This window comes from Myotis brandtii, unplaced genomic scaffold (genome assembly GCF_000412655.1).
Source record: "Myotis brandtii unplaced genomic scaffold, ASM41265v1 scaffold248, whole genome shotgun sequence".
Lineage (NCBI taxonomy): Eukaryota > Metazoa > Chordata > Mammalia > Chiroptera > Vespertilionidae > Myotis > Myotis brandtii.
This window is the reverse complement of record NW_005359397.1, coordinates 1,616,763-1,643,287: the sequence shown is the minus strand read 5'-3', so window position 1 is coordinate 1,643,287 and position 26,525 is coordinate 1,616,763. Positions and strand designations below refer to the sequence as shown.

Sequence of the window (26,525 nt, the reverse complement as noted above, 5' to 3'; positions counted from 1 at the left end):
CCTGACTGTGTATGTGTTAATCTCTAATCCTTATAGTATAGCATCGTGTGTATGTTTTGCAAAGTTTTTGTACAAGTACCTGTATTTTCTGTAACTTGATAAGGAAAAGGCCCAATCCTGTGCATTCGTTGTTGTGGTGTGGCATATTTGTGCGTGGGCACAAATTTGTGTAGTGCCATAATATGTAATTATTGACCTCACACACCTGTAACTTCTCTCAGACTCATGTGCTCTATCTAGCCCAGAGAAACACACAGGCACAAGGAGCCAGGTACGAGAATTTTCATAAGGCACTTCAAATTGCATTATTAACCAGATTAACTGAGATTTAAATGACAATCAGAACCTTTTGGTTAATCCCTATAGCCATGCCTTACTTATCTAGAATTAGGGGAGTCTCTTAGAATGGCAGCATCTATTCTGGTACCATTCATAGGTGATCCCTGATGCATAACGATGCTGCCTTGTGAGACTCTTGGGACTTTCCTGCCGAGCCCACCTTAGGCTAAGTCACCTCGCTGCCTCCCTGTAGGGCTGCAATGCGTCTGGTCTGTGCTCTCATTCCCACTCAGACCTGTGCTCTGCTCAGCTTTCAGTCCTGCCTCCCTCGGCAACCTGTCCTGTTGCCACCGATGTTTTCACAGGAAGAAGCACCTGGCTCCAGCCACCGTGCTCATCTTCCCCTTTTGAAAATTTCTGTCTTCTCTCCTTTGGCCTTGTCCTTGGACCACAATCAGCTGTCACTTTCTGATGTTCCTTGACAGTTTCTCGGAGTTGGAAACTTCTGGGACTTGTTTAGCTTTCTGGGGCAGGATGATGTAGAAAAGCCAGATGGTTTCAAAACCTGTCCACTTTGATGACCTCACGATTACAAGACCACCTACCTACCAGCTAACCAGCCAATGGCATCATTTGACCTCCCAGGACCCCCTTGTCTGCTGCTGCTTTTCTTGCCTCAGGGGGGGGAGAGAGAGAGAGAGAGAGAGAGAGAGAGAGAGAGAGAGAAGAAAGCTTCCCTTCGCTCAGAAGGAAGCTTTTAAAATCAGACCAGCTGACTTTACCCTTCCCTGCTTTCTAATAGGCTGCAATTGCATGTGATTATTGCTTACTAATTACATAAAAATATATTTTATTGATTTTTTACAGAGAAGAAGGGAGAGGGATAGAGAGTTTAGAAACATCGATGAGAGAGAAACATCGATCAGCTGCCTCCTGCACACCCCCCACTGGGGATGTGCCCGCAACCAAGGTACATGTCCTTGACTGGAATCGAACCTGGGACCCTTCAGTCCGCAGGCCAACGCTCTATCCACTGAGCCAAACCGGTCCGGACCACACTCAGATTTTAAGCAGAGCTTTTATTTTTCCTCCTGTGTAAGGTTAGTACTCCCTGAAGATGTGTCTGTTTCAGTTATCATTGCCTTACTCTGAGCTCTCTTGTCTACAACTACTTGCTTCCTCTGTATGCCTCTTCTATTCTATCAGTTTCCCCCAACCCACGGCCCACCCCCAAAGTCAGTGAGAGCTCTGCATGGGAGTGACGAGGGCCACAGCAGCGATCCATTTCTTTATACATTAGTAGGTGCATACCCAGCCTTGGTGTGGCCAGAAGGTCATAAGATGCGGAGTACAAAAGTGAATATTTTTAAAATGAGAAAAGGAATAAAAAATCTTAATGTTTTTGTTAGTCAACAAACTAACCTGCCTCTAAATACAATTTTTCTGCATATTTTGGCTGCATGCTTGCTAGTCTCTTAATATTAAATGATTTGGGAGCATTTCCTATAGAAAGCAGGATGAAAATTCAGTCTCTGTATGACTGATCAGTATCTGCTTTGTATTATTAATGGTTTAGAGCAGGGATAAGCATTTTCAGTAGAGGATCGGATAATAAATATTTTAGGCCTTGGGCCCAGCTGGAGTGGCTCAGTTGGTGGTTGAGTGTTGTCTTGTGCACCAAAAGGTTGCCGGTTCAATTCCGGACAGGGCACATGCCTGGATTGCGGGTTCGGTCCTACTCTGGGCACATACAGAAGGCAACCAATGGATGTTTCTCTCTCGCATTTCTCTCTCTCCCTTCCTCCCTCCCTCCCTCCCTCCCTCCCTGTCTCTCCGCTCTCTCTCCCTCCCTCCCTCCCTGTCTCTCAGCTCTCTCTCTCTCAGCATGTCCTCATGTGAAGATTAAAAAAGAAAAAAGATATTTTAGGCCTTGGGAGTCACTTGGCCTCTGTAACAACTAATCAACACTGTTTTTGTGGTTAAAGGCAGCCCTAAGCAATATGTAAATGATGGGTGTGGCTGTGTCCCCAATAAACCTTTATTTATAAATGTAGGGAGTGGACCAGATTTGACCAATGGGCTATAATTTGTTGAAACATAATTTGCCAACCCAGTTTAGAATGTTTTGTTTTGTTTTCCTCTTCACAGCTCATTCAGCGTAATCTCTTGGAAATGTCTAGGATTTATTTTCATGGAGAAGGAGGAATCTCTGTTAGTTTCTTTTTTTTTCTTCTAAAAAATATATTTTTATTGATTTTAGAGAGGAAGGGAGAGGGAGAGAGAGAAACATCAATGATGAGAGAAAATCATTGATTGGCTCCCTCCTGCACGCCCCCTACTGGGGATGGAGCCCGCAACCCTGGCATGTGCCCTTGACTGGAATCGAACCCGGGACCCTTCATTCCGAAGGCTGACGCCCTATCCACTGAGCCAAACCAGCCAGGGCATGTTAATTTTTTTTCATATGGGAGCTATAGGAATTGGAAGAGTATATACCACAGACAAGCTTTCTGTTCTTTGCATCTAAAGTGCTGCTTTTCCTCCTGTTCACATACTTGCTTCACACTTAGGACGTGTTCATATTGCAGTGTGACCTCTGGGCCTCCCTGAGGTCACACAGTTGGAGGGTTGTTGCACTGGGAGTTGTATTCTGGGGAATCATTCTTTCATCAGGATGGCCAGCAAAGACCTAACTATACACAAAGAGATGATAAACCAGGTAAATATAGCCCACTAAACCCCCACTTCCCTTCCCTTATTGGCTCCCCCAAATGCCCATAATCATCCTACCACCTGCCAGGCAAGAAAGTGTGATGGAAGGAAACAGCGTGGAAAGGGACCATGTCTTCAGTGATTGCTCTTACAGTATTTTCCTGTTGCAAATTGCATGAAAATATAGGATAATGAGAACACATTGCCAGGCCCCCCTGCCAATCTCTGGGAAAGGCACCTGGGAGAGTGAGGGGCTCAGGAGTTTAAACTTTATTAGCACCTGGTCCTAGGGGATATGTGTGGACCCTTACCTTCCTCTCTGGAATGGAAACATGTACTCACTGAAAAAGACAGTTTCAGCAAGCTGGGGAGAGGCAGACTTTTCAAAGCCTTCTCCTTCTAGGGCCCCTGAAATCATACCCGAAAGGCAGCCAACTTCTTTGTCTGCTTATTAGTTCAAGTTTGTGGGAAGTGAATTCAGTGTGTCCTTGGGCACCCAGCGTGAGTCCCTCTCTTCTTGGCTCGATAAGAAAGAGGGATGCACATAGCTGAAATTCTTCATTGACTTGGAAGCCCTGCCTGCTGCAGCTTCTGTCTAGTATTCCAGGCTGGGCTTTGCACCTGACCTGCTGGAGCCCCTTCTCCTATAAGACCTTGAAGCTAGTGCTTGCCCTCCTGAGATAGTTGCCGGGCCCTGGCAGGAGTGTGATGGTGTTGGTACACCGTATCCACTGATGGAAATCATGGCAGGTAGCTGTGTACTTTCTGCTTGTTCTATTATTCCACTTGAAAAGGCATTATCAGTAGTTACTTGAGCCTGCAAGGGACACATGTCTGTTGTCATCTCTCGCTTGGTTCTCACTGCATCCCCGTAAGGAACACATCGCCATCTCTTTTTCCCAGAGGTCAAATCACTTGTACCAAGTTGCTTGTTTGATAAGAGCCAATGCTACCTGGCCTCAAACCTGGTTTCTTGGCTTCAGAGCCCATGCAGGGCGCTACTTCCTTGGTCTACCGCCTGCTTCTTCCCTTCAAGGCTGTGGTACAGCTCGGGGTCAAGGCTTTCTCCTTTCCTGGCGGATGCGGGGCTCTGTCTGTTTGGGCAAGGCAGGTCCTGCCAAATGGGCCTGCCAGAGTGCCTGGTGCTTAACCAACACGTGTGACTCCCTGCATGAATGGATGCGTATGCTGGTCTTAGGAAAAGTAGAGATTTTGGGCCAAATGGAGGGTAAGGCCCCTCACCTATAGGTGCACGATATGCTGGGAAGACTGGAGGGAGGCCTGCAGCAAAGCCTACATTGGTCTCTAATGACAACTTCTTTTCATAAGTTTTTTTCCCTTCCTTTTCAGCTCTTTTTTCTTTATTTTTGGTTTAAGGAAAATATTTAATTAAAGGATATAAAGCCATATTTGTTAACCTTTTTTCCATTATCATCCTTTTAGGGAGCATTTTTTCTTAACCATCCCCTCCCCCCCTTAAATTTTAATCCCAAAGACATTCTGCATATCTCTTATAGACTGTGTCCCTGTAGAGGACCATAAACCATTGTCATATCTAAGGTTTTTTTGTCCCCAAGAAGAAATCTCCTTGGCTCTTGCTCCTATTGAGAAGGCATGATCTAAAGTAATTGTTCCGTTTAAGTAGCTGATGACACGAGAATTGCTCATGTGTTTATAGAACTGAAAACAAAGCGCCCATCATTGACAGCCATGATGACTATGAGCATGGCCAAGCAATTCAGTTCTAATCAGCTTGTGATTACAGCGGCCAGCGAGCAGCTGTTAAATAAATAGGAGTCCAGTGCGTTGGCCAAGGAGACAGGATGGGTGATGGTGAAGTCCATGGACTAGTCTTGTCCCTATCTGTACACAGGAAACACCCCAGAACTGCTAGAGACCACGGACGCCCAGGTCGGGAGGCCAGGCCACCTGACACGGGAGGCATTGTCTTCGTTGCTTTCAGGACTTTCTGTTATGGATATTAGGCCATTGGTTTCTAGCCAAGTCGTATTTTGACATGATTTTATTTTTAGTTATGTTATTGTGGTAAAATATATGTCACATAAAATTTGCCATGCTACCCACTTTTAAGTGTATCATTCGGTGGCATTCATTACCTTCACAATGTTGTTCTACCACCACCACCATCTATTTCCAAAGCATTTTTTTTAACCCAAACAGAAACTCTGTACCCCAGCTCCTTTCTGTCTCTGTGAATTTGCTTATTCTAGATGTTTCATAGAGGTGCAATCATCCAATAGTTGTGCTTTTATGATTGGCTTACTCTTTTAGCATGCTTCTTTGTTGAGGGTTCATCCATGTTGTAGCATGTACTTGATATGACTTAAAACATATTTATGTGATAAGTGTATCCATTCATATTTCAATCTGTTGGAATGCGGATCATAGGGTGGACATGCACAATCATGGGAGAGATTTGATTGTTATTTTTCTATTTTTAAAGGACGTTTCATTATTTTTCTTCATCTTTGAACATCACTGATTCAGAGCCAATAAGTATGAATGAGTATGAATGAGTCACAATTGGAGGGTTTCCAATTCTTTGCCTATTATGCATGTGTTGGTTTTGTTCTGGGTCATAAAATAATATCATAAAATGCATTTGTCAAGCTTGTAATACTTCTAAAGAATTTAGGTTTAACTAAGTCAGAGGCAAATGACTCCTACCCTGGATGCACATTCTAACAAGTCCTTGCAATCCCATTGTGGAGGCCCCAACCGCATAATGAAGTCCTCTGAGGAGAAACTAAGGGTTGCTTTATCTTAAAACATTAGTTAACTGCATTGCATGATGTTATGATTTTAAATTAATGTTTAAAAGTGGAAATTTAAAAACTGTTTATCAAACATGATGAGGCCTGGGAGCCACTTCCACGTATTTGGAGTTGGGGATGGGAGGAAGCAGGCCAAGCTGGTGGGAATTTATACTGTGTCCATATCCACAGTCTTCTGCCCCCTCAACCCCCACCCCACACACACACAACCCCCCAGATGGAACTTGGCTTTTCCTGTGTTTACCTTTGAGTTTGGTTTTGGTTAGAAGCAGGTGCTGATAGTGAGCTAGGAGAGAGCCCTAACCCAGCAGAATTCTTAGGTAATGGTTTGGTTTAGCACGGACCAGGGTTCACATCCCTGGGTGTGCAGAGAATCAGCTATGGAACTTTGACAAATACAGATGCCGCTCACAGGGTCCATGCGCAGGCCCAATTAAATCAAGTGCTGGGGGCGGGGCCAAAGAGGGTGGGGAGCTGTGGTTTAAGGCATCTGCATCCCAGCCTGAGAGCCCTGAGCAGGGTCTGCCTGGGATGCTGGCAGCCAAGTTAACCTCAGGACACAGGTCCTCTTCAGGCAGCTGCAGAGGGGACACCCTGGAGAGGGCCAGCAGAGAGTCCCCTTAGATGCAGGTCCACTAACAATTGGTAGAATTTTAAGAAGTTGGCGTTTGTTTTAGGAAGTTAAAATTGTAAAGGTTTTGACATCTTAAATAGAGAGAAATACAGAATTAAAATACTATTATATAGTCTGAGTGCTTTAAATAATGCCCCAAAGTGAATTTCTCATTTTTATGGAGTCACACCTGGGTCACCTGGGACTGCAGGTATACACACCTATCAGAAGTGCTCTCCCTAGTGCCAGACACCTTGTATTATATCCCCACAAATGGCTTCGGAGTAAAAATGTTGTGGCGATGTAGAATTTTGGAGCTGGGGCTGCACTGTCCTGAAAGCAGAAATCAGGGGGACCACTGATGCATCTTTTCTTCTCTTATGCCTGGAAGCTCACCTGTCTTCTCACAGCTAATGGTGCCTCATTCTTTAAGTTAGAGCTCTACTGTGCTTTTTCATGAAACCATCTCTAGTTACTCAGGCTCATACTGACCCCACCCTTCTATGACTCGAGGTGCTTATGAGCTCTAGCCAACCATGCTTGGGCTTAATTGCTCTCTCAAGCTTCATGCCTCTTGCCTCTGTCACCCCAGAATCCAGGTGAACCATTTGGAGGGGATACTCCATGTGTATACCTTTTGTGCGTCCCTTCCCTAAGCCAGGGAGGAGCTGCTTCCCAGGGTCACTGTCAAGGGAGCCCTTGTCACTGACTCCTGATGCCACCCCAGGTCCCTGGGGGAAGAGCAGGGTTAGATTGAGCACATGAGACGATCAGGGTGGTCCGGTCACTGCTGAGCCTGTGGAGTCTGTTCATTTCATCTCCGGCTCTGAGACGCCTTGGGAAGGATGTGTGCTTCCACTGGTATTTCATTGGATGTAAGTCCTGAAAGATCGTTATAGAACAGATAGTTAAAATGACTGTTTTTCTTTTTATGGAGAAATTAGGAGTCTGCCAACATTTTATTTTATTTTTTACTACGGAACGCTTCATGAACTTGCGTGTCATTCTAGCGCAGGGGCCATGCTAGTCTCTGTATCATTCCAATTTTAGTGTATGTGCCGCCGAAGCGAGCACCCAACATTCCTTAGAAGCTTAAAACCGGCTCATCTATGGAACCTTTCTTCATTCCTTTGCTTTCTCCTTATCTACGAAGTGGGGGAGTGTGGGATGGGAGAGACTGAGAGAGGCCGGGTGTACTTGAGGCCACAGCAGCCTCAGCAGTAATGAGGCTGGTCCTGAATTGGTGGCCGGTGAGGGCCTACTTTTAAGCTTTAGTGTGGGAATCTGGGACTTAAACTTTGCTGCTGGTGGGAAGGTGAAGAAATGAATCAGTGCCGTGTATGGCATTAGATGGGAGAAGAGGATGCAGAGAGCTTGGCTGCATAATGTCCTGGTGGGAAGGTTGATCAGAAAGAACCACCCCAGCCCTGGCTGGTCTGGCTCAGTTGGTTGGGCATCGTCCAGTGCACTGAAAGGTTGCCAGTTCGATTCCAGGTCAGGGCACCTGCCTGGGTTGTGGGCTCCATTCCCGTCCTGTAGGGGGCGTGCGGGAGACACTCTGACATTACATTGATGTTTCTCTCTCTCCCCACCTCTCCCTCCCTCTTTCTCTAATAATCAGTTTTAAAAACCTTTAAAAAAGAATTGAAGTTATAAAAAACAAAACAAAACAGAAAGAACCACCCCAATGATACTGTTTTAGGGGTTCTGATAGAGGGCTGGTCCTCTGTCTTCTGAGAGTTACTGATTAAATTTGCAAGTGTTAAGAGAGGCCCTTAGGCCTGATTTATTTTAAAAATTATCTTGGGGACCCGTTTTTAGAAAACAGGAATTCTGGGGTGGGGAGAAGTCAGTAATTTTCCCAAGAATGCTTCTGAAAATTTGCATTGCAAATACTGCTAAATATCAGCAGGAGATTCAAAACTTTGACACCTTGTTGGAGCTCTTGGTGCAGATCAAATTCTTGTCTTCAGTCTAGAATTGGCAGCTTCTTCTCCTTAATTTTCATGCAGTAATCAGCGCTGAAAGAATATTTCTTTGACAGTTGCCCTTGGGGAGAACTCGGCCTGGGCTTGTTAGTTAGGGCAGACAGTTAAGTGGGAGCAAGAAGAATAATAACACAGACTCCAAGGCCTCCATTTAGTTCCAGGAACGTCACCATTATCAACCTCTTTTCAATATTTACTGCCTGCTTTGGTGAATAATGGAAATTGGGGGTCGGCAAATCCATTTCAGAGTTAAGGAAAGTCCATTTTAATGGTCTGATTAAAATAAGATGAAATCCCATCTTTTAGGTCAATTAGCCCTTCCCAGAAAAAAAGGTTTTACTGGTAGTGACGGTTTTTCCTTCTCGGGAGATAACATTGATTGATTTAAGAACTCTCGTGACTGTCGGAGCCCCCTGTGCTCTGATTGGAGAAAGCAGTGTCAGTCTTGGGCTTACATGGGCCTCCAGGAAGAACTAACCCCCTCCGGCAACACAGCACCACCGTCTTTACTCCCAATGTGCAAGTCACAGCCCCACACTCCCCCAAAAAAACCCACTCTAGTGACCACTGACAATTGCTTCTTGCAGAAAATTTCCTGTAGTGGGACAATTCTTCTTCCATTTTTCATACCACCGGTCCATTTTTCCCCTGTACTTTTGGTTGAGATAAATAGGAGTTATTTTTAGTCACAGTTTCAAGTGGTGTAATATCTGACCCTATGGAATGGCTGTAGAATAGACTCTCCCTCCTATTGCCTTTGTGCAAAGAAAATCAAGGCAAGAGTGGGAAAGCTGGTGAATAGGTCTAGCGATCTACACACAGGCATGAGGGCCGTAGTTAGTGATACTGTATTGAATTCCTGAAATATGCAAACAGAGTAGATTTCAGGTGCTCTCATCACACCCCAAAAAGGAACTATATGAGGAGATGGTATGTTCATTAGCTTGTCTACAGTAATTCTTTCACTGGTATATATGTATAGCAGTTGTCCACCTTAAATAGATGCAATTTTTATTTTAATCCTCACCTGACAGTATTTTATACATTGATTTTTAGAGAGAGTGGAAGGGAGAGACAGAGAGAAACACCGATGTGAGAGAGATTCATTGATTGGTTGCCACCCACATGCCCCTGACTAGGGCCAGATCCTGCAACTGAGGTATGTGCGCGTGACCCCTCAGTCTGCAGGCCAATGCTCTTATCCGCTGAGCCAAACTGGCTAAGGCAATGCAATTTTTATTTTTAAATTTTTTTATAAGTTTAGGAAAGGAGAGAGAGGATGATCAAGTAAACGGTACACAATATAGACGATTAATGAATCTGGGTAAAATATATGGGTAAAAAAGAGTCCTTATCCTATCCTAGCAACTTATTTGTAGTTTTGAAAGCTTATTAAAATTAAAAGTCACCTTAAAATGGAAAAAAAATAGAGGAAAGTGCTGTGGAAAGGCGGACCGAAACAGTCAGACGTCAGTGGGAGGAGGTTTCGTTTCATGGGAACTGTAGGGTCAAATGTGCCAGACGAGGATACGCTACTTAGTTTCCAAACCAGAGCCTTGTCTAGTATGTAAAAAGGGCTAGTTTGTGCTAAAATGTGATATACTATAGTTATGACAGTGCTTTTTAAAACTGAAACAACCCACGTTGCATTACAAATCCCTGGGCCTCGGCCTGTGTGGCTCAGTGGTTGAGCATCAACCTATGAACCTGGAGGTCACACTTCGATTCCTGGTCAGGGCACCTGCTCAGGTTTCGGGCTCAATCCCCAGTAGGAGGCATGCAGGAGGCAGCTGATCAATGATTCTATCTCATCACTGAAGTTTCTGTCTCTCTCTCTCCCTCTCCCTTCCTCTCTGAAATCAATCAAAATATATTTAAAAAAAGAGAGATAAAAATGTGTGGGCCTAGACAGTGGAACTCCCTTAGCAGGGAACCGCAGCTCCTGCATCTGTGAGCCCGGCTACAGAACACGTGGCCCGTGATGTCACTGTAACATCGAGCGAGAGGAAAGCATGGACGAGGGGTTTGTGAAAAGACCACATAGGGCAGCAGCACTCAAGAGCTCTTTGTTTAGAAAGCCAGGCGACTCTGCCAGGAAGGAATTACCTTTCAGCATCTTCCGTGGCATTTTTGGCACCTTTGGCCAAAAGGGACATGAAGAAGCAGGCAAATAACTGATTTGGTATTGTTTTCTGGTATGTCTCCGGTATGCAAGAAATTCTTTTTAAAAAATGTATGTCTGCCTCTGGTTTGTAGCAGGAATATATGTTTTGTATATAAGGATTTCTCTTCATGCAAGGCACATGTAGCTAATTGGCAACTGGTAGGCTGGGGATGGAAGCCCTTAGGTGGTCGCAGAAGGTCTCAGAGACACAGGAACCCAGGTGGTGTGGGCAAGAAGCTGGAAGGTGGCTTGGCTGGGGGTCGGAGGAGCCTGGGCCTTATCCTGAGGCGGAAGTGAGCAGAAGGTTTCCCGCATCAGCTGACATTTCCAATGCGTTGGAAGATTCAGTTGGTCACACATCCGTCACAGATCAGAAAAGAGGAGGAGGCCAGGCAGGGACACCTGCCAGGACCAGCAGTTGCTACAACCCAGAAGAGACGATGGGAGCTGGACCTGAGGCAGCAATGCTGGCAGAACAGGGTAAATAACGAACCAGCTTTCTGGTTGAAGGATTAGAAGGGGAGCCCTGGGGACCCTAAAAGTATCAGGGGGATCATGGAGGAGGAGCTCAGGAATGTGACCTGCAGAGTCTTTTGTGAAGTCTTGTGCTCACCTCAATGTGCATGCATGAACCTGACCCTAGACAGCATATGGAAAATTTTGAGAACTGACTGAATAAGATGGTAGATTACTGCCCAGCTCCCAGACCAGCCACTGGAGGCACATGCAGTACCAACCCAATGGCTCAGCCAATGCTTTGAAGGCTGAACTGGCGCTGGAACCATAGCCCGCGAAGGGCAGGTCATAGCGTGTGGCTGTGAACAGAACCAGGTTAATTTCCAGCTTCAACAAAAATCTCAACATTCTTCTGTAATATTTAAAGGTAACCCAGAGTCTTATAATCTTCAAAATGGTCAAGATATAAGCCAGAATTACTTGGCATAGGATAAACTAGGAAAATCTCAACTTTCATGGGAAAAGACAGATCAACAGACCCCGTTGCCAAGGTGGCATGGGTATTGGATTTATCAAATACTTTAAAGCAGCTAACATAAAAATGCTTCGGGAAGCAAGGGTGGCACTATAGCCATAAACAGAAAGATAGAAAGTCTCAGCGAAGAAAGATAAGAGAAGGTATAAAGGAAAACCAAATGGAAAATTTAGACATGAATAATGTAATAAGCACCACAAAAAACTCACTAGATGGTCTCAGTAACAGATTGGAAACAATAGACCTAAATTCAGGTGCACCAACAATTATACTAAATCTCACTGACCTAACTGTTGGAGGGCCGGACTACAGTTTAATAAAAAACTAGTCGGCTGCTAAGCAACAGGCAGCGGCGGCAAAAACACCCAGCGGGCCAGATAAATGTGTTCGGCGGGCCGCATGTGGCCCGTGGGCCGTAGTTTGAGGACCCCTGCAATAGACCTAAATTCACATGCACCAACAATTATATTAAATCTCACTGACCTATCACAATAATTAAAGACATAATCGGAATGGGTAAACCAAACAAGACCCAACTAAATGCTGCCTACAAGAAACCCACTTAATGCTATGAATAGGAGGCTTAAAAGCAGAAGGGTAGAGAAATAAATGATCATGCACACACCAATCAAAAGAAGACTGTATTAATAACATTATCGGAAGTAGACTGCAGAATAAAGAAATTAGCAAGGGATAAAGAAGGACATTATAACGACAAAAGGGTTAATTCACTCAGAAATGGAAAACCTATAGAACTTCAAAATACATGAAGTAAAAACTGAAAGAACTGAAGTAAGAAATAGAAAATCCTCAGTTACAGTTGGAGACTTCAACATATTTCCGCTTGCCGATCAATAGAACTGGTAGCCTGAACATCAGTAAGACTGTGGAGGGAGTGAACAGCACCATCCACCCTCTTGTTCTTTTTTAATTTAAGTTTATCTTTTTTGTTGAAAGTATTATAGATGTTCCCATTTTCCCCCATTGACCTCCTCCACCCCATTCCCACTCCTCCCCCCACCCCAGGCCTTCATTGCAATATTGTCTCTGTCCATGGGTTATGCATAAATGCATATAAATTCTTTGGTTAATCTCTCCCCCTACCCCTGCCTTCCCCCTTCCCTCTGAGATTTGTCAGTCTTTTCCATGCTTCCATGTCTCTGGATCTATTTTTTTTTAGTTGGGATTCTTAGAGTCTTCTACCCAGTGGCAGCAGTATATACACTCTTTTCAAGTGAGCATAAAACATTCACCAAAATAGGCTATATCCTGGTATCCTAGGTTACAGCTAAATTTTAGAATTGAAATTGTGTCTTTTCTGACCATAATGGAATTAAACTAAACCAATAACAGAAGGATAGCAAGATTATCTCTGAATACTTGGAAATTAAACAACATACTTTTAAGTAATCCATATATTGAAGAGAAATTCTCAAAGGAAATTAGAAAATATTTTGAATTACATGAAAATGTAACATATCAAAATTTCTGGGATGTGGTTGAGGTGATGCATGGAGGAAAATTTATAGCATTACATGCTTCAATTAGGAAAAAACCCCTCTAATCAACAATGTAAACACCGACCTTAAGAAACTAAGATAGAAAAAGAAAAAGAAAGCCACTCAACCAAAATGGGGACTGACTAGCCCCATTACTATAACTGATATTAACTACAACCATTAACTACAGTTAATATGCAGATAATCTTCTGAAAAAGGAGCATTCAGGTCCAGATGGTTTCTGGCAAATTCTATCAAACATTTAAAGACTAAATAAAGGCAATCTTATATAATCTCTTTCATGAAATAGAAGAGAAGGGACCACTTCCCAACTCATTTATAAGGCCAATATTACCATGATATGAAATGGGACAAAGTCTGGATACTACAGACCAATCTCTCTCATGAACCAAGATGCAAAAATCCTCAGCAAAATATCAGCAAGTCCAACAACATGTGAAAAGAATGATGCACCATGGCCAAGAGGAAATGCAAGGCTGGTACCATATTTGAAATTCACTCTGTGTAAACTGTAACACCAACAGCGTGAAGAAAGGGCACATAATATCAGTTGAAGTAGAAAAAGCATTTGACAAAATTCAGTGTCCATTTATTATATATTAAAAACTCTGAGCAAACTAGAAATTGGGGGGAACTTCTTCACCTTGATAAAGGGTAATGTATAAACACCTATACCACACATAATTGACGGGGAAAGACTAACTGCCTTCCCCCTAATATTGAGAAGAAGGCAAGGGGGTCCATTCTTAGCACTCCTATTGAACATTATACCAGAAGTCTTGACCAGTGTAATAAGATAAGGGAGAAAGGGGGAGGGTGTATATAGATTGGGAAGGAAGAAACGAAATTGTTCTTTGTCACAGACAGCATTATTATCTAGGTAGAAAATCACGGGAAATCTACAAGAACAAAACCTAAAAAAACCCTAGAATTAATACATTTAACAAAGCTACAGGATACAAAGTCAACACACAGAAACAATTTTACTTCTAAATGCTAGTAATAAACAGTTGGGAATGGGAAAGTTTATAAAATATTTCCAATAGCTCCCCCCAAAATGTGAAATACTTACAAATTTGGCAAAAAAAAACACATCACAAAAAACAAAAACATATACAAGATCTGTAGTTAAAAATGACAAAACACTGATGAAACCAATCAGAGATCTAAATTCATAGACAAAATAGGTTCATGGTTAGAAGATTCAACTAGTTCAACTCTCCCTTACTTTATCTATAGATTTAGTGAGTTTCCCATAATACTTCCAGAAAGATATATTTTTTTGTAGATTTAACAAGCTGCTTCCAAAATTTATATAAAAAGGACAGAGGACAAGAATAGCCAAAACAATTTGGAAAAGGAAGAATGACATTTTAGGAGTTATGCTACCTGATTTTAAAACTTATTATGAAGCTATGGTAATCAATATAGTGTGGATTAGCAAAAGGATAGTCAGATCAATGGCGCAGCATAGAGAATCTAGAAATGGACCCACACAAACAGCCAATGGGTTTTTGGACAAATTTGCAAAAGGAGTTAAATAAAGGATAATTTCTTCCACAGATGATGTTAGATCAGTTGGACATCTGTATAATAAGAGAACCTCAATCTAAACCTTAAGTTTATGCAAAAATTATTTCTAAGTGAATCATGCATCTAAATATGAAAAGTGAAACTATAAAAATTTTAGAAGAACACAAAGGAGAAAAGTTTTGTCACTGTGGGTTAGGCAGAGGGCCCACGCCCCCACTTCAGGCCTTTGAGATTCTTTCAACGTGTGCTTTTGTAGATAATTGATGTTTGACTTCCACGAGGTATTTTCTATGACTAACATTTGTTGAGCAGTTACTCTGAGGCAGGCATCGTTCTAACTTAATCCTACAACACCCCTGAAAAATAGGTACTATCTCACTTTGGAGATGAGAAACTGAAGCACAGAAATTTTTTTTTTAAATATATTTTATTGATTTTTTACAGAGAGGAAGGGAGAGAGATAGAGAGTTAGAAACATCGATGAGAGAGAAACATCGATCAGCAGCCTCTTGCACATCTTCTACTGGGGATGTGCCCGCAACCAAGGTACATGCCCTTGACCGGAATCGAACCTGGGACCTTTCAGTCCGCAGGCTGACGCTCTGTCTACTGAGCCAAACCGGTTTCGGCAAAGCACAGAAATATTAATAAAGATGCCTAGAGTAACTTCTGTGAACCACAGAACTACAAATGCCCTGGGCAGTCTCTTGTGAGATCGCGCCGTTACCCACTCAGTCTGACATTCTCACCCTGCTCATCCTGCTTGGAAACCCAAGTCACTAATATTCGTGGCTCCTGTGACCCACACTGTGTACAATTGTGTGTGTGTGTGTGTGTGTGTGTGTGTGTGTGTGTGTGAGCTTTATTCACAGGCCCACTTTGAGGCTGGCGGGCTTTCTGCGTGTGTGTGTGTGTGTGTGTGTGTGTGAGCGAGCTTTATTCACAGGCCCACATTGAGGCTGGCGGGCTTTCTGTCCTTGAATCCCAGTATTAACCCACTTGAATCTATTTAGCGCCATCTTGTGTCTGTAGTGGGTTTTACTGAAAGCAGTGTTTTAGCACTAGGGCTGGGGAACAAAAGATCTAAGTGGGCAAGCTTTTGATTTCCCAAATATTACCACCAATCAGTGTGATTAGAAACTTGAACTCCACTAGACATGAACTTTCTGGTGACTTCCCTTCTGCAATGTGGTCAGTTAATAGAATCTGAGAGGGAAACAGATCATAAAGAGAAACATTCAAGTTGGCCTTTAAATCTCGCTTTGCCTTCCTGTTTTGGAGCAGTGTTCTGGCTTCATGGACTGCCTGCAGCCCCAGAGGCCCTGAGAGGTTAGGATGGAGACCTTCATTCCTGCCTTTTCAGCCCTGGGGGGAGGGCCCAAGGGATGCACCTTCCAGAGACCCAAGAGTCTGCATTATCTCCCCCTGTGCTGTTGGATAGATTTAGAAGATGCTAAAACCTGCCTGTAGATTTACTTCTTTGTTTAATTTTTTAATTAAACTTTTTTCAATTATATTTTGTACCAGAGGCCTGGTGCACGAAATTCTGCATGGGTAGGGTCCCTAAGGCCTGGCCGGTGATCAGGGCCAATCTGTGGGGCAACCAGCTGGGTGATCAGCCCCCCTCCCCTCCCTGCTGGCACCCACCTTGGCCAGCCTGGTGCCTTGCTGGCCCTACCCCCCACCACCAGTGCCAGTCACCTCCCTCTACGGGGTGACTGGCAAGGCGATCAAGGGGCCCCCACTGGCACCTGCCTTGGCTGGCCTGGGGTCTGCGGGCTGGGGGCAGCTCCTGCATTGAACACCTGCATTCTGGTGGTCAGTGTGTGTCATAGCGACCGATCATTCTGCCATTTGGTCAATTTGCATATTAGGCTTTTATTATATAGGATTAGCTTCAGGTATACTGCATAGTGGTTAGACAAGCACATACTTTACAAAGTGTTCCCCTAGAAATATCACAAAGTGATGCTAGATATTTCTAGCATCCATCTTCTTCAACAGTGGAACTCAAATGGGAAAAGCACTGTGGTGCAAATTCCCCTTCCCTGGAGTTTCGCCAGCTTGTTTTGGAAGGGAGAGGAGGAACAAGAGGGGAGAAGGGGAAAGTGGGGCAGGATGCACTGAATTCTCAGAGCTCTTCCCTGAAGTGGAGGTGGAAGGGGTACACTGCTAGTAAAAAATTCTAAAAACCAAAAGAAAAGCATCTAACATTTTACAGTCTGATTTTGTCCCCGTTTCTATAGAGGAGGTTTACTTTTCTGTTATAGAAGTGAAAGATGCTCATAATGGAAAAGTGGGTAAATAGGAAAGTAACACATCCAAAGAACATATGCACAGTCATAATGCTTAATGTATCATGGGGCTTCCTTTCCTTCTGGGCATGAAGGTGTTAGTGCTTACCTGAATTATGTGATGTTTATTCATAATTTTCTACATTTTAATTCTTTTATTATAAACACTTTACAGTTAGGACATAGCTTTGGTAAATGACTGTATGCTGAGTTCCATAGCTATGATGGGTATTTAGGTGTTCATTGATATTTTGATATTATAGATGACACTTCAGTGAGTTTGCTTCATCTTTTTTCCCACTTTAACATAAGGTTATTTCCTTAGGGTAGATTCCCGAAATCACATTGATGGGGGTTGGGGGCAGAGAGGACTTTCAGGCTCCAAGTACCAACAAGGAGGAGCCAGACCATTATGGCTGGGGGTGGGCTCCACCCCTCCGTAGTGGTGGGTTTGGGGCACATTCCCTCACTTTTCAGAGCCTGAGTTTTTCCCTCTGTCGGGGGGGGGGTAATAATATCCACTACACAGGAGAGCTGTTGCATTAATAACACATATTACCCCCCTTTATAGCATGGCACACAACAGGCTCTAAATTATATAGTAACTATTTTAAAAAACAATGACAGCACTAAATAGTCATATTACAGGACTTGTGCCAATTTGCCCTGCCACCGGTAATGTAAGAAGTTACTTGTTTACCCTCACCAGCAATGAATAACCGAATCATTTCTTTTAAATATATCTTTGATCATTTCGGTGAAAATGCTACCTCAATATTGTTTTAGTTTGCATTTTTGTTATAGTGAGAATGAACTTCTTTGTACATTATGTGAACCAGCTTGTTGTCTCTTATGAAAAGCTTTTGGCTTTTTTTCTGTTGGCATTTAGTATTTTCTTATCAATTTGTATGAAGTGTCTATATATAATACATCATTTAAACCTTCATCATATTTGCTGTCATCTGTCCTTTTATCTACTGTTATCTTTTTATATCAAACTCTGGTTTTCTTTATATGTGACATACATATTTCTCATTCAGATGAGAAAGTGGCTGCAATCGTGACCTCTTCATTGTAAATTCTGTAGATGAATATTTTATTGAATCTATGACATTTCTTGCAAAAATAACAAAATTATGTATTCATTTCCAACCATCCTACATCTCATTATTTTTCATGTCATTAAATTTTCCTGAACTCTAGAGCAGTGTTAAATGATTATGGGATTAGGAGGCATCATTTTAAAATGATTCCTGATTTTAATAGGAACAGCTCAGTGTTTCACCATTAAGTAGAATATGAATCTGTTATTACAATAATTACACTGTTTGTTGTGTCAAGGATCTAAGTAATTTTTTTAAGTTTTGAGTTTTTCCGTATATAGGGGCATAATTTTTTCCAGAATGATTATGCGGTTGTGTTATTTGATCTTTTGTTGGGTAGGATAATAATAGCTTTCTAATATCACACATATATTTGTATGCTTGCAATTATTATATACTCACTATTTTGTGTTTTACTTTTCTCAACTAACACCATTTTATATAGACTCTCCTACAACCTACATATAAACTTGTATGTGTGTGTGATGCATAAAAGAAAGAATGTGAGCCTTGGCCCCTGTGGCTCAGTGGTTAGAGTGTTGGCCTGCACATCGAAGGGTCTTGGGTTCGATTCGTGGTCAAGAGCATGTCCCTGGGTTGCAGGTTCAATCCCCAGCCCTGTCCTGGGCATGTGCAAGAGGCAATCGATCCATGTGTCTCTCTCACATTCTCACATCAATGTTTCTCTCTCTCTCTCTCTCTCTCTCTCTCTCTCTCTCTCCTTCTCCTTCTCTCCTTCCCTCCCTCCATTCCATTTTCTCTAAAAAAGCAATGGGAAAAATATCCTTGGGTGAGGATTAACAAAAAAGAAAAGCAAAGAAAGAATATAAGAAAAATGCATTAACATATTAAGAATGCTTAACCTAAATTATGGGATTATGAATTATTTTTACTTCACTCCTCCATGTTTTCCAGTTTGTGATGTCCTACTGTTACCATGAAAAGAAAGTATTGCCTAACAATGTCAATGCCAGGCCCATTCATTATGGGTGAAATGAGATTTAGGAGGTCAGATATGGTTTCAGGGAGCCTACTTAGTTAGAGTATGTAACTTCTGCTCATTATCTAGAGTCCAAACTATTTTGATATGAGGGAGCTGAAAACATGGAGATCATGTATTTTTGAAAAAGGAAATGCCATGGCTCGGATTTTCTTTTTTAACAATGGCAATATGTGGTGACTATTTTCCTCCACTAAGAATTTAGGACTTTGTGTTTGAAAAATGATATTTTTCATGATTTCTGACATCTTAAACTCTGCAAGTCTTTAGAAGGAATTATAAATAATATTAAAATACATATATGTATCCCTTATCTAAAGGATTCAAACGGCCTCAGCTGGGGATGTTCCATAGCCTCTGGGGGCAACTAGACAGGTTGCTGTGGAAACTTCATTAGTCCTCAGGCCCCACCAGGAAGCTACAGCCCAGACACCATCTCATGGCTATTGCTGCCTGTCTACTGCACACAGATATAGAAACGTCAAAACACGCATTTACATATCAAGACGCAGAGAAACAGCAATCACTGCATTTGGTACCTTAATTGCATCTTCCAGGCGCCAGGAATAGCCCTTGTTTCTTCTGCTGTGATCCACACTTTTCTCTCTAAAATGAGATTTTGCTATTTTCAGAGCCCAGGCATTTTCTTCTAATTTGGTTCCTAACATACTGTGTACTTAAAGTATGAAAATCTCCACGGCCATTATGATCGTTGAAAATTATATTTACACGTAAAACCATAATGTCTCCTTGCTTCTTTTTCTTTCCTCTGTAGCTCTGGGCCAGATTATGTTGTATGTGGATGGGATGAACGGAGTAATAAACCACAATGAAACCATTCAGTGGCTGTACACTCTCATCGGGTCAAAGGTAAGAGAAGGTTCTGGTTGAACATGTCATTCAGTTTCAATATCATCTGCCTTTTTCTGTTACCCTGTCTGAGATGCTTTTGCAGAAAGGAATCCTTTTTGGCTTGGTTCTAGCCCTGTCACAATACAAATGAGGACTCCTATTTTATAGATTTAAAAATACACTCAAATGGCAAGAGTTTATGACTCTTTAATGCATTTTATGTTTTCTTCTTTTAAATTTAATCAAATGCTTTTGGCGCCTCTTGTTTTTAATGATTAATTTAAAAACTATACCCTCACCTGGCTGGAGTGGCTCAGTTGGCTGAGCATTGTCCTGTGCACCAAAGGGTTGCCAGTTTGATTCCCAGTCAGGCCAGATGCATGGGTTGCAGGTTCGATCCCTGTTTGGGGCATGTACAGAAGTCAACCAATGGATGTTTCTCTTTCTCTCTCTCCTCCTTCCCTCTCTAAGCATATCCTCAGGTGAGGATTAAAAAATATATAATAAAATAAAATAAAAACTATACCATAGAAACAGTATCAATCTTACCTGCTGTATTTCATATTCATATACATTCAGATACTTAAGCACATATGTATGGGTTGTACCGATGTGTATGCATGTTCCTATATATAGATGAAAGAATTTGAGACTGTCTTTCAACTCCGCCATTCACTATGAAAGTAGTCAACATTCATTAAATATTTACCAGGCAGCAGGCATGGTAAAAATGCTTTGCAAACATTACCTCCTAAAAGGTAAATGATTTTATTCCCATTTTTTAGTTGGGGAAATAATGCTTAGTTATGAGAGTCTATCTGATTTCCTGCATGGATATTGGCATGTGTCTGCCTCGCCATGTCTTGGCCATGATGCCCTCCATACTCTGGGAGTGTGAGGCCAAGGAGGCAGCTCCATCCTGTCACTGCGTGTCCTGGCAGCTGGGTGAGGCTCTGGCATCGTCCTCTCTGGTTCTCAGGTGGGGCCATGAGGGGTCTAGTTGGAGGAGGGACTTGGAAGAAGGAGGAAGAAGGGATCCAGCTCCGAGCAGGTGCAAATGAACCAAGGCTGGAGTGTGGTCAGCTGTGGGGCGAGGGTGGGTGGGGCACCATGGAGGAGATCACGGTGACCGTAGTGGGCATCAGGGTTAGACAGAGGAGGGTCTCGGGATTCCAAAAGCTAGGGAGAGGGAGCAGGCTTTGCAATAAAAATGGACTCTTGATATATGTCATGGCTGAATTAAGAAATCTTTATAGCTTTATTATGGTCGTGATAAAACACCAACGGTCAGCCCTGTTTCTAACAGGAAATAAAACCCAGCGTGCTTATGGTAGGAAAAGTAGCAGTGTTTCAGCCTTTCAGCCGATCACCAGGGATGGGAGGGAGAAGAGATACTGAGAGGAAAGACACGGAGGAGAGAAGGGGGTGGGGGATGGGAAAAGATGAGAGGAGAAACCTCAGGGAGGAAAAGAAAAAGAGGAGATGAGCAAAAGGAAATGGCCTCAGGCCTGCATCTGTCTGCTCAGTAGACGGGGGAAGACTCAGCCAAGGTCTGCAGCAGCATCCTGTCCATTTTCATTTGGAATCATCTGTAAGGAAAACAAACCACCAAAAGGCACACGTGGGAAAATTCCTTATTGCATTTCTAAATACCATGGAGAAACCATCAAATTAAAAGCCCTCAAGAATGAGAATGTAGGAATTCTGTGTCCCAGCCCCCTTTGCTGGGTAGCACACGCAGTGGTGGGGACCCTGGGCGTCTGTTCTCGGGGCCTCTGTCTGAGCTGGGCATTTGCTTCCTCACTGAGGGCATCATCTCCAGATCAGTGCTCCATCTGTCATTTTCCCAAAGGAAGGTCCATAGTGGTCTCTGGCTCCTGTGTTCACACTGGGCCGGTCACTGTGAAGGTGAGAAGATAGAGCCACGGAGCAGCCTATGCCTCGCAGCCATGGTGCTAGAAAGGGGATGGACTGACCCTGGCCGATGCCCCGCAGCCCACGCTCACTTATTGTGACATCCGATGACCCTGCAGGCTGTGCTCAGTTTCAGGCCAGTGGCCAAAAGTCAACAGCGCCAGCAGCCACCAAGTTTGTTTTCCGTGCAATTCTAACACGATCACCTCTTATTTACAAACCCAACCCAGTGTCCCCTGACACTCCCCATCACCCCATATCTAGATGGTGAGGAATCTGCAAGCAGAAAGGATGCCCTAACCTACACTTCTAGGTTTTGAGAAGGAAGCCTTAGTTCCTTAAACATACAAACTGGCCGATAGGGCCACAGAGCTTCTCCCAGTTCAAATAAAATTAAGGCGGGAGAGCCAGGGGCCCTTAGGGCTTTCTTTTGACTAAGAGTTGAGTTCTCAGTACCTAAAAGGTTTGCCTTGAGATCCTGTGGTTTTTACCTTAAACCGGCACAGAGTTGATACTGAAATCCTGGGTTAGGAAAACCTTGCCATCCTGTCTTCATAACCTTCCTTTTTCCTTCCATGAAAGGCAACACGATGTGATGCTGCCATCAGGCCTGCCAGAGGGTCATTGTGCAACACATATTTGCAGATATTTGAGACACAAAGTCAGAGGACAGAATGATGTATTTGCTGCCAAATAATTACTTTTTAAAAGAAAGAAAAAGTGTTTTCAATAAAGTGCTTTAGTCTGTTTACCAAAGTCCATCTTTAAACCCCAGTCAGAGGTAAGAAGCAGTGGTCCACCCTGTGACTTCTCACATGGTGTGAATTTTTCCTCTTCATGCATATGGAAGTCTCATTAATTGGGATAAGATGATTCAGCTTATACAGCACAGCCTTTTGTCACTCTGACAGAGCCTCTGTCTCTCGTGACCGTATGGATCCCCTTCTGGCCCATGGGGGAGGCCCCAGGGACCCCTAGTTCCTTGTGGGTTCCCCAGGATGCCTCCTGTTGTGGTCATGGAGTCTGCCCTATCTGTGATTCTGTCCACCTTGGCTTGCTCTGTTCTCTCCAGTTCTCTGTCAGCCCCACTGAATCAATTCTTCCAGCGGTGCCCTAGGTTGCTGACCACAGATCTCTGGATAGCGTTGGTACTTGTGTGATGTTGGTCATGCTTCCCTACTCCTCCCAGAATAGCTACTAAAGCTGAGCTGAGTTCTGGCCACAGTCCCCCTTTCACACACACACACTCTTACACACATGAGAGGGCCATTCTCTCTCTCTCTCTCTCTCTCTCTCTCTCTCTCTCTCTCTCACACACACACACACGCACACACACACACACACACACACGCACACACACGGGGACACTGTAAGATGATGAGGATGATTAGTAGTGCATGGTGTGTAGAATAGAGTGGTGCAGGGGGAGAAATGGACAGGGATGGGAGGCTAAGGGCTAGTGTAGTATCAACGCTGCGAGGTGATGAGGCCTGGTCAAGAGTTGAGGTGGAAACAGAATATTGGAAATATGGAGACATTTTGAGGAATAACTTCCTAGGACTGGGTTTCTGGATATGGAAAAATAAAAGCAGGAATCAAAGATCGGGGGAATACAGTTTTAAATCTGGGCAGCTAGGAATGCAGCACTGCTTCTGGTAGGAGAAAGAAGTGGAAATTGAGGTTCCTTGGCAGGAAAGCTCTGATAGGCTGGTTTTGAGATGAAGGCAATGTCCCCAAGGACAGCTTAGCAGATGCCCCCAAGGGGCCAGGTACTCCAGTAAGTGCTGGCTGGCGAGCCCTTTGACCTCAGAGTTGTCAGCATGTCACTGCTGTGTGAGGCACATGACCCACCTGTGTGTGAGATCTGAAGTGCTTTTTGAGTTACATAAGATAAAATCACAAAATCCCAGTCTTGAAGAGGTGGCAAGGTCTTGCCAAAGATGTTCCTGACATTCACCAGCCACATTCCTGATACTTCCAACAGCCATAGTTGGGCACTGGAATCGGTGGAAAGCCTTCCTCATCTGGACCTGCCTCTACCTCTCTGTCATCAGCCAAACGTGGTGCTCTGCTTTCTGAAGGAGTACACACTCACTACTCCATGGAAGTTGAGTTTTCAAAGGCAGTATGTCACCCTGTCCAAGAGGCTCCTTGTTCCATAGACAGAACTCCATAAACAGGAGTAGCGGGTGAGGGTTTGACCCTTCTGCCCTTCTAGGGCAGGTGGCCAAGTCAAGGACTAGCATCTGTGCTCTAGCAGCTGGAAAACGAATAGGGAAAAGGGATTCTAATACAGAAGAACATTTGAGGTGATGTGAAAACCCCGGAGTATTTTGTGGGCTGTTCCCCATAAAGCGATGTTCTAGGCCAGTGGTCGGCAAACTCATTAGTCAACAGAGCCAAATATCAACAGTACAACAATTGAAATTTCTTTTGAGAGCCAATTTTTTAAAACTTAAACTATATAGGTAGGTGCATTGTTATTAACTTAATTAGGGTACTCCTAAGCTGGCCTTTGCTAAAAACGTCCTCAATCTGATTGAGGTACGTTCGCTGAGGTCAACCCCTTCCAACTCTCCCATCCACACTCATCTTGTATACTTGTTTCATCTATCTCCTTTCGTTCATCCTCTCCATATGTCCAAACCATCTCAACATACCTTTCTCAATCCTCGACACTACATCTTCTTTCACTCCACAACGTTCCCTAAAATTAACCTAATAAACTTTACTTAAAGTTTTAGGTCAAATTCGCACTGTATGTGCATGCCCACACGTGGTATTTTGTGGAATGGCCACATTCAAGGGGCCAAAGAGCCGCATGTGGCTCGAGAGCCGTGGTTTGCCGACCACTGTTCTAGGAGAAGTGAATAGACAGTAGGCCCAGAAGCAGAGGCTTCTGGGAGCAGGCCTGGAAGTAGCCCTGCAGGCTCAGGGTTGCCTTTGCCAGGCTGCTGACTGCCATCCCCGGGCCTCTGTCCACCTGCCAGCACTCACCTGCCCACCCTCCTCCATCCACTCTAAGGAGATGTGAGCTGGATGCCAAACTCTTGCTAACAGGGCATTCACCATACCTGAGGCTCAGGTGTTGTCCACTTTCATGTTTCTAGGGCTGGTATTTACTTAAGAAAGTTCTTTAACCTTGATTATTGCTTGGAAAAGAGTATTTGTCCCATTTCCCCAAGACTTAAATTTTTTCACAAGAGGGAAAAACAGGTTTCCTCACTGGAGAATAGAAAGAATCAGATTTGACTTCCTCCAGCAATTAGCTGTGTGACAGGTTGCATAGCCTCCTAGAACATAGGGTTTTGTATCTGAAATGAGGGATATCACTAACCGGAAAAGCACCCAACCTTGTTGATTTCCCCGCTTCAAGCTGCTCTGTAAGGCAGTATTTCAATGCAGAGTTTTTGGGATTCCTTAGTGAACAGTAACAGGAGGGATTTATGTTATGTATGGTACCTATTTATGTTACCTAACTCTTCATAATTACGATGAATATCCTAAGGGAAAGTGAGCAAAATGGATATTTTCTGGTCTTGTCATCATTCTTTAACGAAACCTGCTGCTTAAGGCCCCAGAATTGTATCTCAGTAGAAGAACATGCTCATTTGTAGCACTATTTATTATTTTGATATTCATTTTAATTATTTTTGAATAGTCTGCTATGTTTGACGTTCTGTAAGATTTCCACTAACGAGTAACAATGTAAAGGGTTCCTAGCCTTGCACTTGGCCTATTAGGTTCATCCCAAAGCCGGTTCTCTTTCTGCAAACTTCATTGAGTCATCAGCAAGTCTGCCATCAGGCCCTGAGGCCATTGCACATGAATTTGGTACAGGTGACTTCCTGTCCTGGCAGCTGTGCCAACCCTGGTGACTATACTTCTCCTTCAGGGACATCTGAGAGCCATGGCCCCGAGTTCTGTGCTCAGGTACCATAGTCGGGCCTGTACTTTACTTCTGATAAGACCCACCTCATTTTGCTGACAGAGTCTTTGAAGGCGGAGAGCTCCGGAGTCAGAGGTGTCTGTTGGACTGATGGACAGACGGTGACATAGATTTCAGGGCCTGATCTGAGATCCCTGCACAGGAATTCAAGCTTCAGTCTATGTCATTGGAAGAAAGTGTTTTATTAAGAAAATCTAGTGTCTTAAGTCACTTGAATTTTTCTGTTGATAAAATACTCAGATATTCTTAGTTCTTTCTGGCAAGCTTGTAAACAGTGGCACAGCTTCGCAGATCAAGATATCTCGCCGATTTTGAAATCCTTTTTAATAACCAGCATCCACTTCTATAACATGTATTTATGCTTTTTTAGTGGAAAATGAAACAAATAGAACGAAGTCTGTTTTTCTGACCCCCTTTGTAATTTAAGTCCTGAGGTTTGGAAATTGTTTTCTTTTTATGGTGGTTGCATTTTTAGAAGAGGAGTAGGAATTTGGAGATTTGGGGGGATACTTTTATTTCTACTTAATAAGCAGCATATTTGACCTGCTAAGTATAGTTCTTGGGTTTCTCTAAGTACAATAAAAACGTGCAGGGAGCTCTAGTTTGCTTTCAAGTGCAAACTTATTGAGGAAAATTGCCTTTTATTCCTTTTCCATACATCTGGTGGTTACATTTTGTCTAAAACCTGGACACCCGGGTTCCGTACAGGCTGACTCCACACCCTCCCTGTGGGTTGACCCAGAAAATGAAAAACCCAGCAAAGCACCATGTCTTCACCATCCTGCTACCCACTTCATCCCAGCCTCGAGTGGTTTGTG

The 26,525-nt window shown here is 43.3% G+C and overlaps 1 protein-coding gene across 1 annotated transcript in view; it reads left to right on the top strand.

The window, feature by feature from the left end:
- Positions 1-26,525, top strand: part of FHOD3 (formin homology 2 domain containing 3) — a 347,834-nt gene that overhangs the window by 175,734 nt on the left and 145,575 nt on the right. Inside the window, exon 6 of the mRNA XM_014540586.1 lies at positions 19,768-19,862. Coding sequence (XP_014396072.1) covers positions 19,768-19,862 — 95 coding nt within the window. The remainder of the gene's footprint in view (positions 1-19,767; positions 19,863-26,525) is intronic.